The sequence below is a fragment of the Centrocercus urophasianus genome, unplaced genomic scaffold (genome assembly GCF_019232065.1).
Source record: "Centrocercus urophasianus isolate 14NV4802_14NV808 unplaced genomic scaffold, USGS_Curo_1.0 seq_11, whole genome shotgun sequence".
In the NCBI taxonomy this organism is placed as follows: domain Eukaryota; kingdom Metazoa; phylum Chordata; class Aves; order Galliformes; family Phasianidae; genus Centrocercus; species Centrocercus urophasianus.
The window spans coordinates 8,162,106-8,182,271 of record NW_024884253.1 but is presented as its reverse complement, the minus strand read 5'-3'; the positions used below and the strand labels follow the sequence as shown (position 1 = coordinate 8,182,271).

The 20,166-nt window shown below is 42.5% G+C and overlaps 1 protein-coding gene across 2 annotated transcripts in view; it reads right to left on the bottom strand.

Moving 5' to 3' along the window:
• Positions 1 to 20,166, bottom strand: part of ASAP1 (ArfGAP with SH3 domain, ankyrin repeat and PH domain 1) — a 139,055-nt gene that overhangs the window by 104,476 nt on the left and 14,413 nt on the right. The window contains exons 2-3 of one of the 2 annotated variants that reach the window (XM_042837700.1): positions 14,759 to 14,845; positions 3,723 to 3,852 (exon numbers count right to left, since the gene is read on the bottom strand). In XM_042837700.1, the coding sequence (XP_042693634.1) occupies positions 3,723 to 3,852; positions 14,759 to 14,817 (189 nt within the window). In that variant the 5' untranslated portion in view covers positions 14,818 to 14,845. Of the gene's footprint in view, positions 1 to 3,722; positions 3,853 to 4,187; positions 4,269 to 14,758; positions 14,846 to 20,166 lie in introns of those variants that run through there. The other variant, XM_042837708.1, reaches the window with a different exon arrangement.

The window sequence follows — 20,166 nt, the reverse complement described above, 5'->3', positions numbered from 1 at the left end:
CGTGCACAGCGCATACTCTCTGAACAGAAATCATCATTATCTAGGAATTAAAACTGGTTCCTGCAACAGCAGCAATTCCGGGATTAAAATCAACTTCCCCAAAATCTGTTTAAGTAACGGATCAGGGAGATACTGTAACTACAAAAGCGAGTTTCTTAGAAGGCATCCTCAGCTGTCTTCTTAAGATACTGTATCAGTGATATGTCCACACCACTTCAAAGAGAAATTGTCGAAACCCTAAGTCATCAATGATCCACTTCCACGTGTATTAATCACCTCTTCATGTGAATGGCATTAGTAAAACTTCTCCCAGTTTTATACAGAAATGGGAAGTTAAAAAATGTCTTCACTGCATGACTGTAACACCACAGAAAACAACATAGAAAGGAATACAAATTACAAATTCTCCTGAACTAGAACACAATACATGGTTTTGTTCCCTTCCCTTGGAGTTTGAAAAAACTTATTATTTTGGCTTTAGAAAACATGAACTTAAGAATCTGTGTTTACTGATAGCCATTAGATAACTGAAAAAAAAAAAAAAAGAAAAAAAAAAGAGTTTTATAAAAAAAAAAATTCGGACATTTCTCTGGAAAAAACTCAGGTGGTAAGCTCCTAAGCCTAGCTACAGGTCTTTTTGCTGTTCTGGCACAAACTGATAACAAAAAGCGTGAGTTCTGTCTTTTCAGAGCGTGAGTTTTTAACCTGCAAGCTTCCACAGATTTAAATAGCATGAACAAAGCTTTCTAGTCAATGAACTGCTACCTACTAGGATATACTTCTCCTCTCATTTGATAACATTACAGGCTTGAATAAAGTTTAGTTTTACTATTTAAAAATAACTCACGTGAGTCCCTTAACCAGATCTTTCCTGAGCTTCTGATTGTTTGAGCTGTTCCTTAGCATTTTGTTGGGCCTTCCATCAACAACTTACAAAAGTGAAGTCGCCTTAAGCAGTAAAAATACTTGCACTAATATTTTACCCGAATCTAATTGCATCTATTGGCATCCCAAGTTTTCTCACAAAATAATCATATCTGAGGAGTCATGACTAAGAGAGGATTTGCATTTATCCACTTAGCTGAATAAACTCTACTTTTATAGGAAGAAAATAAATTGGGGAAAAAAAAAAAAAAAAAAAAAAAAAAAAAAAAAAAAAAAAAAAGCAAGTGATTCCATAGTTTATTATTTCATAAAACTTTTAAATTGTGATTAAGGAACAGTAAATTCACAGTTCTGTAAAGCTCTCATGGAACTAGATACAGACACACACACACACACACACACACACACATACACACCCCTATTTCTTTTTTGCTGCATTCTTAATGAAAAGGCAACTCTGATCTAGCCACTACCCTAGCTCCAGCAGGAATAGCATCAGACTGAGAAGCAATGAAACAGATCTAACTTTTGATAATTTTCATTCCCCTACTGCTTCTGTTCAGAAAACAGATTTACTCCATAATACAGAAAATACTTAGTTTATCCACAAACCACCTCACAGTCACTGAGGTAGGCACAGCTTGTTTTGAGCTAAGTTCACTGTACAATAACCAGCTAAGATAGTTTGGGCTGCAGAGCCCTAACAGCACAGTTTGATACTGTCTGCAGAGCCCACTGAGGGCTCCAACCCACAAGCAACATTAGTGTAAAAATTAAAAGTTTGCAAGGACAGGATCATCCCATTTGCATTAATACAAGGGGGTCAGAATTGAAGCTCAGGAGCTGCTTCAAGAGCTCTTCAGTCATCCACAGTGCAGGGATAATAGCAGCTGCAATAAGAACCATGTAACAGGCACTTCAACCATTCAATTTCCATCCACTGATTCGTATGAATCACAGCTTTGGGTAAGCAGATGTACAAAAACCAAGAGAGCTTTAACATTGGAGCAGGAGAGCTGTGCATAAAAGCATAAGGACGCAAAGACTGAGGGAGCACATCACTTGCCATGTTCCAACTATTTGCATTTCTTCATGCAAATTAATAAAGATCAAATTGAGAGAGCTGCAGACCTTCTGCAGTATATCTGCATCGTTTCCCATTAAGCAAAGCTTTCCTATATTGACAGATAAAAAAAAAAAACAATTCCAAAATCAATGTAAGTGTCAAACACGCTAAGTGGAGTATGCGGAACAGTTACAGAAAAGAAATTCAAGAAACAGCAACATAAGCACTAGAAGCGCATATTATTTCTATTACACAAATTTATTACTGTCAAAAGGGATATTAAACTTTGAAAACATGCACAATCTACAAAAATGGTGCAGAAAACTGTACGTTTATCTTCTAGAATTAAACCACCCTAATTTGGTTTTATTTGGAAGAGCATTACTACATTTGTGCACTCTGAGCGTACATCCCAAGCCACAAAAGCTGCACCCTTACCCTGGAAATCACCAGTGATGGGACAACACGTATTGTTATTTAACTCTACGAATGCTGTCATTTCTCCTAATAAACACGCAATGGCTGCAGCTACTGCACACAGCTAAGACCAGGGGGCAGCAATACTGCCAAACACAAAACAAAACAGGTTGATTCCTTATGAACCTACCATGGCTTACAGGGGAAAAAACAATCAGAAAAAGCAGCTAGCATTATGGAAGTGTTGCAGAAATTATTGAAAGTTACATAAAGTACATAATTTTAAATGTAATCTAATAACCATTCCACTACCTCATCAGTGCTGCAAATATTTTGAACGTGGACATCTTCTCTACTAACTCAATGCTAAGTCACGTATGAAATCAGATTTGCCTTATTCCAATCCATTAGAAGGCCATGACTTGTATACCAAATGCTTTCCTCACACCAACAGTTCAGCAAAACTAAGAAGAATCTCTGAAATCCATCTCTGACGTAAGCACTGGCTGCTCAAGTACTGCCAGATATTCATGAAACTAAGAGCATAATCCAAGTCCACCACAAATCGTTATCTGCGAAACAAAATCTGCCTGTAAACGTCACGATGCACCTTCAACCAAGTACAGGGTAAAAAATGAGCTATACTTTCTTTTTTAAAAGCCTTTGGAAAGGCATTTTCTTATAACTGCTGATCTCATCCGTAAGAAATCACACTGAAACCTCAGGTAGGATGCAATGAGTGGTACCCTATAGAATCCAGCTCCGTAACCTGATCCATTCTGACTCGTTTGTTTCTTGATGTGAAACAGGATGAGTATTTAAATGATGGTAACAACAAGCACTAAGAGAAACACAGCACTGAGGCTTCAAGGTTGAGACAATGAGACAATGTGACTACTTCCAGAGCATTACCTCGCTCTCCTTCCAACAGCTATTCTGTTTCGACGTTATTTTCCTCAGTGCAAATCTTGCAAATTTTAGCTGTCCTCACCTCAATTCAGAAGAGAGCTTCCCCAGCAGCTTCCTGCAGCCAGAACTCAGCACTGCCCTGATCTAACGAGTGGGGAAACCTCTGCTACCGCTCCCAGACACGACAGTCTCCATCCTCTCTCTCAAAACCCAACATCCACAGTTTTTCCTACCGCAACAACCACCAAAATCACTTAGAAGCGCAATGTTGGTCCCAGCTCCAGGCACCAACCTTCAGAGCAGGAGAGCTTTCTCCAACATGCTTCAAGTCCCACAGTTAACACACCACAAATTACACACATGCTAACGCCTCCAGCTCCGGGCTCCCCGATGCTCTTTCTCAAAGCTAACGTAAAGAAAAGGGAACGAACAGGGCCGACCGTACCTCTTCCAGCAGCGTGACCGTGTTCCTGCAGTTCTGCAGCCGAGTGGTGAAGCTGGAGGTGGTGGGCGAGTTGTAATCCTCCGTAGTCTCGGCGATGAACTCCGAGACGGTGATCTGGTCCGGCATGATCCTGGCCCGAGGGAGAGCCCAGAGCGGAGTAAGCCGAGCGGTTTGAGGGGAAAAAAAGAAGCAGAGGGCAGACGTTAGCAGGCAGCGCAGCGCAGCCCCGCAGCATCCGAACGCCGGGCCGGGAGGTGGAGGGGGCGCGGCCGCCCCTCGCCCCGCCGCTGGGGAGCGCTCCTTCGGCCCCCGACGGCTGCGGGGACGGAGCCGCCTCCGAGCAGCCCGGCCCGGCCCCGCCGCGAGCTCACGGAGAGAGGGAGGGCGGGGAGGAGCCCCCAGCCGCCGCCGCCGCCTCCGTATCCCCCTCCAGCCGTCCCCGACCCCACCGAGCTCAGCACGCACTTGGGCGGGCTCCGGCTGCGCCCCCCGGCCGCGGGGATAGGACGGAAAGGGGCCGGGGGAGGCCGGGGCTGGCGGGGGCTGAGCCGCCGCCGCTGACAGTCACCGCGGAGTGACACGCGCTGCCCGGCGCCCGCCCGCAGCTGTTACGTGGGCCAACGAGGAAGTGCCGCGCGCATGCGCCGCCGCCGCCTCTCCCTCTCCTCGCTCCCCGGCGGTGCCGCCCCCTCCTCGGCCTCGCGCCCCCTCCCCTGTCCCGGGAGAGGGCGGCAGCGCGGGAACGGGGCTGCGGGGCGCGGCCTGCTGGAAAATTGCGGTGGCCGGTACGGTGAGAATTAGCCGTGAACTCGAATTAGAACTGAAAAATGTGTGTTTTTAAAAAGCAAACAACAACAACAAAAAAAAAACACCGCAGAGCAAGGGGGGGCACTTTGGTGGAAGCGCACAAGGTCGGCGAGTGGTGGGTTTCCAACTATAAAAAAATATGGAAGAAGTAAACAGTGGTGGTTAAAGAAGTAAATAAGCGAATAGCTGTCGTCACGGTGGGTGACATCCGACGCCCCAGGCTTTGGGTTTTTCAGCCTTTTGGCACACGCAAGTCCTCATCCCCCAAGCACCGTGTGACACAAAGCGTGAGGATATCGCGTACCGTACGGCATTACGGATCAGAGCCATCCATGCAAGCAGCTATTTTCACCTTCCCCATACCCAAGTAACACATCAGAACCCCTGCCTTGGCTCAGCACCAACACGCGCTTCCCGCACCGCACTGCTGCCCCACTTCATGGCCGGCACAGAGACCCCGTAGCCCCCATCTGCCCCGGCTCCTCCCTAGGTGCCACTCATTCAATGGGCCGGAAGGGAACCTGAAGATCAACCCGTTCTAACCAATGCCACATCCTTCCAAAGCAGCACTGATTCATAACTGGAACTACCCTTTATTCATCACTGCATCATACAACTCTGAGAACTGACAGATAGCAATAATGAGGGGTTTTTTTCCTTCGACTTTTTTTTTTTTTTTTTTTTTTTTTTTTTTAATGCTTGATTGTTGGGGCCCATATGTGCCTTTTCAGATGCGGTTGGGTCTCAAGAGGCTCAAGTTATTGTGGTCAGTTCAGCCTGATTTACTGAGCCTTACTGTGGGTTTTCCTTCTCTTTGTCTTAGGGATTCTCTCCACAAAAGCCCTGAATTTCATGACTCTGACATCAGAACAGCTGAAAATGAGCGATGTAATATGGATGTGTCCAGCCCAAGGCTCTGTGTGTCAGCACCTACTCCTGTACTTCAGCACCCTGTACATGTCACTGTGACAAAGCTCTCAGTACTAGTTTAATATACCAGTAAAATGTTGCGATGCTTGAGGAAGCATTAAAAGGAGAGACCTGCTTTGTGTATACCCATACAAATGGTTTCCTTAGCAGAATTTGCATGCAGCCCTGTCAGCAAAAACATGACCAGCGCTCCCCAGATATGGTGCTGCCTGCACGTTGCTGGGTAGGGGTGAATAGGAATAGGGATAGGGATAGGGATAGGGATAGGGATAGGGATAGGGATAGGGATAGGGATGGGGTTGGGGATGGGGATTAGGACAGGGATGGGGTTGGGGATAAGGACAGGGATTGGGATAGGGATTATTATGTGTGGGAATAGGAATTTAATTAGGAATGGGGATAGGGATGAGGATGGAGATAGGGATGGAGATGGGGATAAGAGTGGGGACAAGGATAGGAATAGAGATAGGGTTAGGAATAGGATGCATCCTGCTTCGTAGGAGCCAGATTTCAGGGCTGGCCAGTACTGCATGCTGGGAGACTCGAGGTAGAGTGGGCAGGAGGAGGAGGTTGCTGAGAAAAGAAGTGTGTAGGAGTTGCACTGAAAAAATGGAGCAAGAGGAAAAAAGAAGATTGAGAGAGCAAATGGAGAAGGTAGGAAGAAAATCAATTGATGATCGTGTTCTTAAGTGCGGTGGAGGAGGAAGAGAGAGCAAGGAGATGAAAATGATTTCTGACATGAAGAGTGTGGACAGATTGCAGTGAGGATAGGTTCTTTCTAATACTATTTAGAGAAAATGTGAACTGCAGAGTCAAAGAACATTCTCAACATAGGAGGGAAGAAGATGGGCAGAGAAACTGGAGCGGCCAAGAATGGCAAACTGAAGGCATGGCTGGGCAACCACCACTAAGCATACGTTTCCTTATCAGGAAAAAAAAAAGTCTTCTAAAATGTAATACCAACTATATAAAAAGTAGAATGAATGCAGGAAATAAAGACAACAGAGCTAAGAGATGAAAAAGGAAGATCAGATGCTACCGATCATAACTGCATGTTAGTCTGATTTTTTGATAGTTCTTAAATTGTTCACTTTATTAAAGGGAACATGGTACACAGTTCTGCTGCTTTGAAGCAGCATTTGATCTTTCCCTGTACAAATGCTGATACAGAAAATAACCCCATGGGCATGACCTCTTTAGGCTTACATTATCTCCATTTAAACTCACTGGAAGAGGGATTAGCTAATTAATGTCATGATAATAATAATAAAAAAGATGCAACTTGCCTATCAAAATGTGCTTGCTTGCATTTTAACTAGTCAAATTATATAACTGTTTCAGCTGGCATAGCAGATTTCAGATTTAACCACGTTTCCTGTTTTGAGCATTTGAGATTCACTTCTAAACGTGTAAGATGCTCCTCTCTATAAATTGTCACTAACTGAAATCACTGTTTTGCATCACAAATGGTGTAGAATAATCAGCAGGATGTGAAAGTTCTCTTTCACAGCTTCTGCTCTCAGGATGCCTGTGCCTGGGCTGGGGCGGCTGTGCTACCTCTCCTTGTGCTTCTCTCCCAGTTGGAGAGGGAAAGGCATTGCTGTGTCCATCCTTGGATGCGCTGGAATGGGGAAGCAGGGTGCAAGCAGCCCTGGAAACACGGCTGTTGACTGATAATGCATTGCAGTTAAGGAAGTTGTTCTGATTTCCATCCCACCCAGTGATTCAGTCCACAAAACCGTTTGATTCCCTTGGCCTTCCTTACTGTGTTTGCCAACAGGAGAGTTAATTACAGCGATTGCACCTCAGCAAGTTGGTAGCATTTCTGCAGCATTTGTGATACCGTGCTCAGGGAGAGGCTGGTGAGCATAGCAACAGCAGCAGAAATTACTAACACAGGTGTTTTGCAATCAGCTGAGTAGCAACCATGGCATTTTTCGTTTTATAGTACTCCAGTCATCTTATATTTAGATTGAGATCAACAGTTCATTCACATGAGCCAAGCACTCGTCATCAGGTGACGATGACTCGTCAACACTGCCAACTTTCAACCACCACCCATCTGGGCCAGGGGTGAGCAGCTCACACAGCTCCTTACGGCTTCAGCCCCACAAACAGCTGTGCGAGACTGAATGGAAGAATTATTTGTCCACTGGAGACCAGGAGACAAATAGGGGAGATTGTGGCCCTGCTTTCCTAATTCAGGCATCCCGCACAGAGCAGCCCCAGGCCCTGAGGCCTCAGACACTGCTGCAGCCACCCAGGCTCACAGGCACCTCAGGTGTGACTGCCTTTTGGTTTTGGGAACCTAGTGTGACCACGTCCAGGCACAAAAGTGGTGCCAGACATGCTCAGGCAAGCTGCCACCCACACAACATGCGAACTGCTACGGGGCAGGGGAGTGAGCTGTGAGGTGGGAAGGAAATGGCTGTGTGGATGGTTGCTACGGATTTCTCTCCCTTGTCAGTATGGACATCACCATGCCAGGACCTCATGATATTTTTTTTTTCTTTTTTTTCCTCAAAGAGGTCATTGCACTTTGCACTACATTCTTTTCTTTACTTCTGAGTCTCCCGTCTTGGCTGTTACTGTGGAAAAAACTGGTGTAGATCAGAACCTACTGTATGGGAGCTCTATGGGGCACAAGGCAGCTGTGGAGTTTGATCTCCCAGAAGAATGCATTTGTTCTGTCGGATTGAGCTTCCCTGGGAAAACATATACATGCCCATTGCTGTTCTTATATTTCTGTAAGTTTATTTTCAGGCGACTTCTGACAAAATTAATGAGAAAAGCTCATTTAGATTTATAGCATTACATATTATAACACGCACAAATGTTTCCTATTCAACTCTTCTCCTTTGAGATGAGTGATGAGTTTAGAAGATAAAAGGAGCTTCAAATTAACAAAAATCTTAGCAGAATGAGTTTGGCTGCTCATTTTGAAATAGCTCCTGTGCTGAAAGTCAGGAAACCTTTTTTGTTAATGGAACTCCCATAGCTTTGTTATATTTAACAGAACCACCCAATTTATATAAGGATGTGGAGTACCACTCCTTCATGCTGCTGCTGGAAACATTCAACCAGGAGGACCTTCATCCTCAGAGGACAGTCCCATCAGCTCACTGAACCTTCTATGGAATGTAAAAGCTACATATTCTAACCTGCAGCATGTTTGAGCTTTTAATATCACATAAATGTATGATGTACGCACAGGAAAAGGTGAAGTCTATTTTAAACAGCAAAACCTACATCACACATTGTGACTGGCGCTAACTTGCTGAAGGGAATTTGCATGGTAAACTGCAAAACTGTTTTACTTGAGAAAGAATTGTAAGAGATTATTCTGTTAATTTCTGTGTCTCAAAGTTTGCTGGGAACACCGATGGACTTTAATCTCACACCGGGTATACAGATATTAAAGAACCTCATCTCCCTCCTATAAATTGGAGCGGGACAAGAATGCAGTTGGATTTGACATTTGCAAACAAATTTTTAAAATGATTATGTTATTTGGACAGAAAGTAATGTAAATTTCCAGGCAAGGTAAACCATTCATATCTAAATAATTTCTCTGCGTGAAGAAAGCCAATATCCATATCCAGCAAATGTACTGGTTGCAACTCTGTGTTTTTAAGCTACAGTATCTAGCAGTAAGGCTCATGAAATAGATGAGCTGCATCAACAATTTCTGTTACCACTGTGACTGTTTTGAATAAAAGAATCAGCTGATTTCAATTTTCATACTGGCATTTCAAAGCATTTTTCTTCATCTGGTATTTGAAATTAGTTAAGAAAACATAAGAAGCTGCCTTAGAAACTACAGTATTCATTTAATACCCTTTTAGCACTAGCAACATTGGCTTAAACAAAAGGTTCTTTTTGCATTCTTTTAATATTAATATGATAGCAATAAGAGAATCCATTGTGTTCTCATTGGAAGTGACATGTTGGTAACATTTGCATTTTTAACACTGTATGTACCAAATGAGAAACCAAAATTTTAGAAGCACAGAACTAAATGATATATTTTGAATGTTCTGTGCAAGGAGCTTAGCTGAGTGATGAGTAAGCCCAAACAGTTATCTCAAAGGCCAGCTGAAAACAACACTGAAAACAGAGTAGAGCATTGAGTTACACAAGATTAAGCCAACTAAATTGCTGATTCAGTTTTGCCTTTGTTGATTTGGTTTTGTCATGCAAGATCAAGAGCCATATGGACAAACACATAATGGCATTCCTGGCTCGCAGTAACAACAGCAAGAGTGGCCCTGAAACCTCTGCATCCTCCAACGAGAAAAACAGCAAAACATCAGCCTGCAGCAAGGGGCAGCGGGCTGGTGACAGGAGACATGCTTGCTTTTTGATGCAGATGTGATAAATTTAGTGCTTTTATTTCAGGCAGGGTCTCATTTAAGAGATCTTAATATAAAAAAAAAAAATTAAAAATAGCAGCATATTCTTCTATAAGTACTATATTTTGGAGCTCTGAAAGAGGTCAAACTCTTGGGAACATCATAGAAACCTCTGGTAAATCTAACCCTTGCCTGTGGTGCAAGCATTAGCCTGTTGCTTGCTGATGGCCCAGTATCACCCACTGATGCTGTGAGTGGTTCTCCTGGTTATCCATGGTCTGAGTGCTTGCAAGATCACTGGGAAGAGCGTGACAGAAATATTTGAAGGAAACCAGAGGAGTTAAATGTTGGTTGGCAGGAGAGAAGGGGCTGCAAAGAGCAAGACAAGACCAAAGTAGCATGAAGGAGTACTCCGTGATTAAACTTACAGAATCACAGAATCACAGAATCACAAGGTTGGAAACGACCTGCAAGATCACCTAGTCCAACCACCCTCCCATTCCTATTAGTACCACAAGCACTAAAACATATCTTGTAGCTCCTCATCCAGGCATCTCTTGAACACTACCAGGGATGGCGACTCCACCACCTCCCTGGGCAGCCATTCCAGTGCCTGACCACCCTTTGAGAGAAAAAGTTTCTCCTAATATCCAACCTAAACCTCCTCTGGTACAACTTCTGGCCGTTTCCTCGGGTCCTACTATTTGCCTGGGAGAAGAAGCCAGACCCTTTTGCACCACAACCTCCCTTCAGGATGTTGTACAGTGCAATGAGGTCTCCCCTGAGCCTCCTCTTCTCCAGACTGAACAATCCCAGCTCCCTCAGCTGCTCCTCATAAGGTTTGTGCTCCAGACCCCTCACCAGTTTCGTTGCCCTTCTCTGGACACGCTCCAGGGCCTTAATGTCTTTCTTGTAGTGAGGGGCCCAAAACTGAACACAGTACTCGAGGTGCGGTCTCACCAGTGCTGAGTACAGGGGGATGAACACCTCCCTGCTCCTGCTGGCCACACTATTTCTAATGCAGGCCAGGATGCTGCTGGCCCTCTTGGCCACCTGGGCACACTGTCGACTCATGTTCAGCCGAGCATCAACCAACACCCCCAGGTCCCTTTCCTCTTCACACTCATCCAACCACTCATCCCCAGGCCTGTAACGCTGCATGGGGTTGTTGTGGCCAAAGTGCAGAACCCGACACTTGGCCTCGTTAAACCTCATCCCATTCACCTCAGCCCAGCGATCCAGCTTATCTAGATCCCTCTGCAGGGCCTCCCTGCCCTCAGGCAGATTGACACCACCTCCCAACTTGGTGTCATCTGCAAACTTACTCAGGGTACACTCAATCCCTTCATCTAAGTCGTCAATGAAGATATTAAACAGGATGGGCCCCAGTACCGACCCCTGGGGGACACCACTTGTAACAGGTCTCCAGCTAGACTTCACTCCATTGACCACCACCCATCGAGCACGGCCCTCCAGCCAGTTCCTTATCCAACGGAGGGTAAAACTGTCCAAGCCACGGGCAGCAGTTTCCGCAAAAGGATACTGTGAGAGACCATGTCAAAGGCTTTGCTGAAGTCTAGGTAGACTACATCAACTGCCTTTCCCTCATCTACCAGTCTGGTCACCCAGTCGTAGAAGGAGATGAGGTTGGTCAAACACAACCTGCCTTTCATGAACCCATGCTGGCTGGGCCTGATCCCGTGAACGTCGCACACGAGCCGTGTGATCTCTCCCAGGAGGATTTGTTCCATGACCTTCCCTGCCACTGATGTCAGGCTGACAGGCCTGTAGTTTCCCGGATCCTCCTTACGGCCCTTCTTGTAGATGGGCGTCACATCAGCAAGCCTCCAATCCTCTGGAACCTCTCCAGTCAACCAGGAGCGCTGGTAGATAGCCGAGAGCGGCTTAGCGATCACCCCCGCCAACTCCCTCAGCACCCTAGGATGAAGCCCATCCGGTCCCATGGACTTGTGACTGTCCAAATGGAGGAGGAGCTCTCTAACTGTCTCCACCTCGATCTCCGGGGAGACATTCTGCGTGTCAGCCCAGATATCCAGATCAGGGCACAAAGTGCCCTGAAGATAGCTGGTCTGACTATTAAAGGCAGATGTAAAGAAGGCGTTGAGGACCTCAGCCTTCTCCTTGTCATCTGTGGTCACATTCCCCGCCGCATCAATTAAAGGATAGAGATTATCCTTGGTTTTTCTCTTGCTATTGATATATTTGTAAAAGGATTTCTTATTCTGCTGTGGCCAATCTAAGTTCAAGATGGGAGAAATTATAAAGTAGGAATCAGTAGTAGCTGAATATATTTTTTTTCTAATATAGAAAATGGCAATGACTAAGATCAGTAACTGATACTGCAAAAATGAACATGTTGCAGAGCAGCTGGCATAGCAGGCTCTCCAAAAACAAAAAGAGAATGAAATAAAGCCTCAACCCGTACTGCAAACATTTCAATATTTTCTTTTTCCCTCTGCAAATGACATGGCTTTCTCATTCTCCAGGCACATTTCTGGTTCTAAGCTACATCCAGCTAAGCTGCTAGATATATGCTGATAGCAGTATGCATCTTGCCTGAAGTGAAACTGATGGCTCAGAGCAAAATGAACCTGGGAAGAAGTTTGAAAACTAAATAAAGTTATTGTAGACCTGGTATCTTGTTCTAAGCTGCCATTCACAGGTGTGACATGGCATTTTATTGCTATGTGCTTTGTTTCTCTATCTGTGGAATGCAGACAATTACATTTGTTTTTCTGGGTGAAAGCACACTGGGATCCCCAACTGACTAGTGCTATAGCAGGAAAAAGTGTTTTTACTGTATATTTTATTGTGTGAGTTTTAAAAAAAAGCTAAAGGATAAGAAGGCCTTTCAGGCCAAACAATTTAATCAGCATTTTATTGGATAGAAAAAAAAAAAAAAGGTTTGGAAAGCAAATAAGAGGACTTTCTGCTAGTTGTTCATGATATGAAGATGAAGATATAAAGGACAGAGATTTGGTTGTTAGGTTTTTTTTTTTTGTTTGTTTGTTTGTTTGTTTTTACCCATCTATCTCTTATGAATTTGCCAGCACTTGAACACTGTCTAGTGGAAGAAGTGAGACCGAGACCTTGCCACATCTTTTCTAAGATAGTCTTATAAATGCGCACGTGTTTGGATCTACCGAGCTGAGGTTCAAAGGCTGGCTTATAGTGTTGAATAAATATTATTAGTTCTTTAGTTTTCGAAATATTTTACTTGCTTTAAAGGTCAAAGCATGAAGCAAAAATGCCTCCATTTTAAAATTAGGGTCTGTCTGTCTTTTAAATCAGACATTTGATTGTCATAGTTGTGGGGTTCTCTTAAATCTCAAGACAGCTGAAAGAGTCTGGAAGCTTTTGGAAATTGGTTTTGCCATATGGACCTAGTCTATCAGGTCTGTGTTCAATTGATGCTAAATGAAATAAAGAGCTTCAGAAGATCAGTCTAGAATTTCATCATAGCGTCTCTTCTCTCTGGATAGTCATTTGTTTCTATTTTTAACCATTTTAGGCCACTGAAAATGAGCTTGCCACTTCCTAAGTTAACTGGTTTTCCATTGACTACAGTAGAAGATGATACATCCTTATAATTTTTTAATACATTGCCAATGCCTGACAATTCAATAGAAAAGCAAGAAAGCTGTCAAAATGCTGTAGTTACACAAGTTTTGTGGGAAGATAAAAATGTGCAGTGGAAAAAGATGCTTATTGCCCTCATGGACAAAAAAAGCTTTGCCCTCATTTTGCTCTTTATCAAGAGAATGAGTGTAGGAAGAAGACGCTGTAGATGCCCCACTGATGTTTTGAACCTTCACAGGAGCTTTAGTCAAGACAAATACTCAGGAAATAAGGTTTCATTCATTTCAGTGATTTTACCACTAATTTGTTTGTTGGTGGCTGTGCTTTGTTTTATTCCTTCAAGAGCAGTAGGACATAAAAACCTAAATCTTGTTTCAAAATCAAGTGGAAATACCCAGCTTAATTGCTTCATACTTTTCAAAAGATAATTGTCTGACATCTGGACTCTCGCTTATTCAGGCATCCTGGGCTTAAAAAGCGAAAACATGCATAACCATGTGAAAAAGCAAACACACCAATGGAAGATTTATTCAATTTTCAGATCGGCAGCAATGATTCACCCCCCTTGGCAGGACTGGAGTGCAGTATGGTCAACCCTTTTCCCAGGGAAGAAGAGAAGATGAAAGACTCACGCTGCTGGGTAGAGAGCAGTGACCTGTGCCAGGAGAGCTCCATCCAGAGCACCAGGTACAAAGCAAACCATTGCCTGTACTGCCAGTGTTGTTGTAGGGAGTTCAAGTCAGGCAATCCAAATGTCATTCTAGTGGCTCAATAAAATACAGCAAAAACTTTAAAACAAGAGCACTCACCATCCAGAGACTGAATAAACAAAAGCATATTTAGACAACTGTGTGCTATTCTGTGTTTTGCATCACAAGAAGAGGAGACTCCCTCGTCTTTCAAGCCCCCGCACAAAACTTGCCACAGAGTTTTTGGGCTAATCTCATAGATGTGTTGTTTGCAAAGTTAAAACAACATCTGTTACCAGATCTGGATGACGTGAGAGGACTTACAAAGTGTCCTTTTTATACCCCGCCCTCCCCATCCAACTTGGAAATTTATGAAAGCAAAGCAAAGCAAAATACATCATAAGTATTATCATTTGCTCCAGTGCATGTATGGGCACTCAATGCTCTGTAAGGATTTACTGATTGATTGAATTTTTTGATCCTCGGAAGGATCAATAGGTTAGATGTTTTCTGATAAACGCCTCTGTGGTCATGTCCAAAGTAGCACATATTGCAATTGATAAAAACAATTCATTTAGGGCTTTTCACTTTTTTTTTTTTTTACTGCTTTTTATATTTTAAACCTGTTATTTAGACATTGGTCTTTCTTCTTTCTTACCGATTCCATAATGAATCTCTTGAAGAAAAACTTGAAAGCCTGGAAGCTGAAGATCTCATGTCTCATCTGTCACGACCAGAAAACTACCTAGATGAGGAGAAAAGATGGTGCAAGTAAATAAAATTGTCCAGAGCTGTGAACTGACAAGGTCATTTATTCGCAGTTTGAAAAAAATTTTTGTTAATTAATTCTTTGGGGATGTCGATTTATCATGGAGTATTTGATTACTGTATTTGATATTGTGAGCTTCATTAGAGTAAATAGACCCATTAGGAATCCTCTGAGAATAACACCTTGCTAAAAACTGCTATGTGAGAGCTTCATTTAGCTGACTAGGAAAACTCGCTTTGTGTAACTAAATGTGGCAAGTACTCGCTTGGCTGATCTGTGCGCCGAGTGGGAGCGCAGCCTGCCCAGCTCCTCTGACACTTCTCACTAGAAGACCCTGTTTTCGGCTATAACTTCATATCAACCATTCAGGCTGAAAATTTCCATGTCAGGTGCATACATCAGACTGATTTTTTTTTTTTTTTTTTGGAAGATAGAGATATGATTTGAAGGATAAAGAGTTTGGGTGGAAAAAGTTGATTGACAGGCAGGAACCCTGCATGTAGAAGAATAGAAGAGGAGAGATCACAGAATCGTAGGGGTTGGAAGGGACCTCTGGAGATCATCTAGTCCAGTCCAACCCACCTGCTAAAGCAGCTTCCCTACAATAGGTTGCACAGTAAAGCATCCAGGCAAGTTTTGAGTATCTCCAGAAAAGGCTTCCCAGATAAGGAATCCACAACCTCTCTGGGCAGCCTGTTACAGTGCTCTGTCACCCTCACAGTAAAGAATTTTTTCCTCATGTTCATATGAAACTTCCTATCTTCCAGTCTGTGCCCATTGCTCTTTGTCCTGTCACAAACAAAAAGAGCCTGATCCCATCCACTTGGCTTCTACTCCTTTAATATTTATGCGCATTGATAACACTGATCAAAGTGCTGTGCTGCAGGACCCCAGAGCTCCTCTCTAGTAGGTTAGCCCCCAGTCTGATGCATGTAGTTATTCCTACCCAGGTGTAGGACTCTGCACTTGCCTTTCTTGAACGTTATTAATTCCTCTCTGTCCAGCTCCCCAGTCTGTGGAATTCTTGCTGAATGGCAGCACAGCCTTCTAGTGTATCAGTCACTCCTTCCAACTTCATACCATCAATAAACTTGCTGAAGGTGCACTCCACATTGTTGAAAAAGTGTTAAGACCAGATCCAGTGCTGATCCCTGGCGAATACAGGTACTTACAAACCTTCAAGTAGACTTGACTGCCAATCAGTCAGTTCCCAGATCACCTCTGTTCATTCATCTCTCCCACACTTTCTAAGCTTACCTGTGAGGATGTTATGGGAGACAGTGTAAAACACTTTGCTGAAATCACGGTAGGCAGCACCCACTTTTCTTCCCTCATCTATCTAGACAGTTATGACACTGTAGAAGGCCACTAGAGTGGTCAAGCATGATTTCCCCTTCATGAATCCATGTTGATAACCTTATTTTCTTCCAGAAGGTGGTTGTACCAGGACATAAACCTTTTCATCAAGCTTTCATCCCACGACTATGTTCCATATTATTTCCAGTTTAAGGCTGATGGGGAAGAAAAGCGATAGAGATGCTGCAGAGTCTCTGGAGGAGGTGGACAGGACTGGGACACTGAGTATCGACCACAACCCATGTCTCCAGTTCACATTTCTATCTGAGAACTCCACTTAGTTCTTCCATCAGTTTTTGTTTTCCTCACTGAGAGAGCTGTCTTGTTACTGCTGTTAACCTATTTCCCTAGAGGCTGCTGTTGTTTGTTTATGGGTTTTGTCCTGTTTGTTTTATGTTTCCAAATTTGTCATGTGGGTCTGGAGGTCTGCCAATCCTTAACATTAGAAATAATGTAGGATAATCCCAGGCTCCAAAACATATGGGATTCAATTAAAAATTGCGACATACGTGTTTTTTTTTAATAGAATGTTACTGTCTTTCTTTTCCCTTCTGTTTCTGAGCCATTATGACACTTTCAAATAATGTGGTCAAAATCTGTTTTCCCATTAGGAGGACAAGGCAACTCCCAAACAGATTTGGGATTTTTACATATACGCATAATGGATCCACATATGCCACCAGTTTGGCAGCAAGGGAGAAGAAAGTCACAGCTTTGTCCCTAACTCTATCAGACTAAGCTATTGTTTAAAGGAGGAGGTGTGTTCTTTGAAACTAAAGCAAGGATGTAAGGTATCTTCTAACTTATAAACAGATAAAGTATAAGTTATTTACCTTTTACTCAGAATATTGTGCTTGAATATTACATTACATGTAATGGAAAAATGTATTAGAAGAAGATACGATTATTTCATGAGCTGGGAAAGTCCTCCCCCAGCAAATAACAGAGTCCCCCAATCTTACAACAAAATCACAGCCGCTGGCAACCTTGGATCTGGCTCAATCCACAATGACATGTCTGTTTGTTGTTTAACACTGCAGCACATCTGTTCATTTTAATAATATTATCCATCTCCTTTGCAAAACAATCACCTTCATGACTGCAAGTTCATGCTTTCAAATCTAAACAGCGTTAGGTTAAAAAGGGAAAATAGAATGGCTCAATACTTTTTAAATAAAACACTGATGTAGGAACACAGGTAATTTGCATTAGATTTGCAGTAGATTATGTCTTGAATTTGTGGTAATTTATTTGTATTTAACCAATTTTTCATAAATCCAAAAAATTCACAGAATTTCCTTAATTCTGCTCTAAAAAGGAACTGAAGATTATTTAATTATCCATGTGTTATAGGCAGTTTTACAGCATTCAGTAGAATCATAGAATCATTAAATGGCTTAGGTTGGAAGGGACCTTAAAGATCACCTAGTTCCAGTCCCCTGCCATGGGCAGGGTTCCACTTACCAGCTCAGGCTGCCCAGAGCTCCAACCAGCCAGTGCCTCATCACCCTCTGATTAAAAAATTTCTTCCTAACATTTAACCTAAATCTTCTCTCTTTTAGTTAAAAGCCATTCCCCCTTGTCCTGTCACTATCAGGCTGGCTCCCCTCCTGCCTCCTGTGAGCTCCCTTCAAGTACTGGAAAGCTGTACTGAGGTCTCCCCAGAGCCTCCAGGTCAAATAAGCCCAACACCTTCAACCTTTTTTTCACAGGAGAGTTTCTCCAGCCCTTTGGTCATCTTCATAGTCCTCCTCTGGACCCTCTCCAACAGCTCCACATCCTTCCTGAACTGGGGGACCCAGACTTGGATACAGTACTCCAGATGGGATCTCACAAGGGCAGGACCCCCAAGTCCTTCTCTGCAGGGCTGATCTCAGTGAGCTTTTTTCCCTGTCAGTACACATATCTGGAATTACCTCTACCCAAGGCACTTGGCCTTGTTAAACCTCATTAGATTCTTGTGTGCCCATTTTTTGAGTGTGCCCAGGTCCCTCAGGGTGGGTGGTGTCCCTCCCTTCTATAGTGTCAACATTTGTGTTTAGATCTCAGTGGCTCAGAAATCACTCAGATTTCTTTTCTAGTTCTCCTATGCATTTCTGCACATCTCAGTCCTAAATCAGCAAATAAAGAGAAAAATGGAAAAATCCAGAAAAATATTTATAAAGAAATCAAGTTGACTGAAGATATCAGGAGTGACTGATGAGAAAGAACAATGAGAAGGAAATATATGTGGGTTCTCCAAAGAAGAGTTAGCCTAGTGATGAAGGTGCTCAAGCAGATTCAAATCCTTATCTCTGTGACCTTGGACAAGTTACTAGAACTTCATTCAGATGACAAATTCCTCAGGCCTTGCATCTATGAGAGTGTTTAGTCTGACTGTGGGGTGCTTCTGTCTAGGGATACCTACACATGAAAAAGACTAGCTGGGGCTTAAGAGAAAGAGACCTAGCAAAGAACAGGATGACATTGAAGACGCTTGAAATCTGGGTGTCAGCTGAGGTGTGTTAATACATTAGTATGGTCTATTAGTCCTCACATGAGGAAAGCACTTCTTTTTGTGCCTGATTATGAATATATACAATCATATTGAATTAATTGGTAAAATCTAAGTGCTTGACTAATCCTAGCTTATGACTAAGTAGTATAAAGAGTTGAATCTCCATGTTTTTAAGATCGTAGAACCAGTAAAAGAGCATGAAAAGGCAATCAATTCTCAGAGTAGAATATAAAAATTACTGAGTATAATAGATAATAGGTAAGAAGAAAATTTTATGGTAGGTATTTTACAGATGAGAAGAAAATATCAGGAGTCTTTTTTGCAGTCTTTAATTACCTGCGTTTGATATTGCTTAACCTCTGTGTGATTTCAAGCATAAATCACTTAATGACCAACTTTGCTTTTCTTTTTGCTTTGGAGGATTTATTTTTGCTTTAATAATAGAACACACAGTCGGAACAACCTGGGGAATATATATATAAGTATATATTTTGCATGCCTAATGAATATTTTAGGAGAAATATTAACCAGCCAGTTTTCATGAATGTTTGAACTGGAGTTAACCTAACTAGAAAAAAAACAAGCAAAAGTTAATATTGTTTCTACAGGCACTGATGTGGCAATAATAGTAGTTGTACACCACTATGCTGAAAATCAACTCCCTTTATGTCCAAACAATAGCATGAATCACAGAATTCTGACCTTGATATACAAATGTGATCATGGAGTAATTATAGCTTTTGTGCTTTCTGTATAAACAGACTGCTTCATCTGGAAGTGCTGTAGGGCACTGCTTCATTCTGCAATTCACAGCTAATGACTGAGCAGGCAGCTTTGATATCCCAAGAAGTTTTAAAACTGAGCAAGTAGAAAAAATCTTATTTCTGCAAATGAAATAATTAAGCTGGTAACTTGAACTACAGGAAAGCAATTTATTGCCTTATCTAAACTATGTTGAAAATCTTCTCCTATAAATTTAAAGATTATCTTCAAAATCACATTTTGAAAAGGTTATTGAAGCCATTGGCATAACCAAAATGCAGACTTAAATTACTCAATTGATGTAATAACTGATATGTTCTTGAATAAACTATGAGATTAAAGAAAGTATCTTTCATTTTACTCCAAAATCTATTGAAAGGTTTTTTTGTTTGTGTCTATGTTGTTATCATCCAAACAGGATGTGAGAAACATATGTTCTATGGTTTCACTTTAATCCGTGATTTGGATAACACTGTTAGCATGTGGTCTAATGTCCGTCAGTGGAGGAAATCTGAGGATATTTGTCTGGACATGTCAACTCAGACCTTTTTAATGTAGCCAAAGGAATGAAGACCCCATCTTGACCTCATGCATTAGCTGTATTTTCAGTGTTTTCACAGAACTCAGCTAGAATTAGCATTCTTATGGGTATGAGCTGAATAGCAAAAGAAATAATAACAGA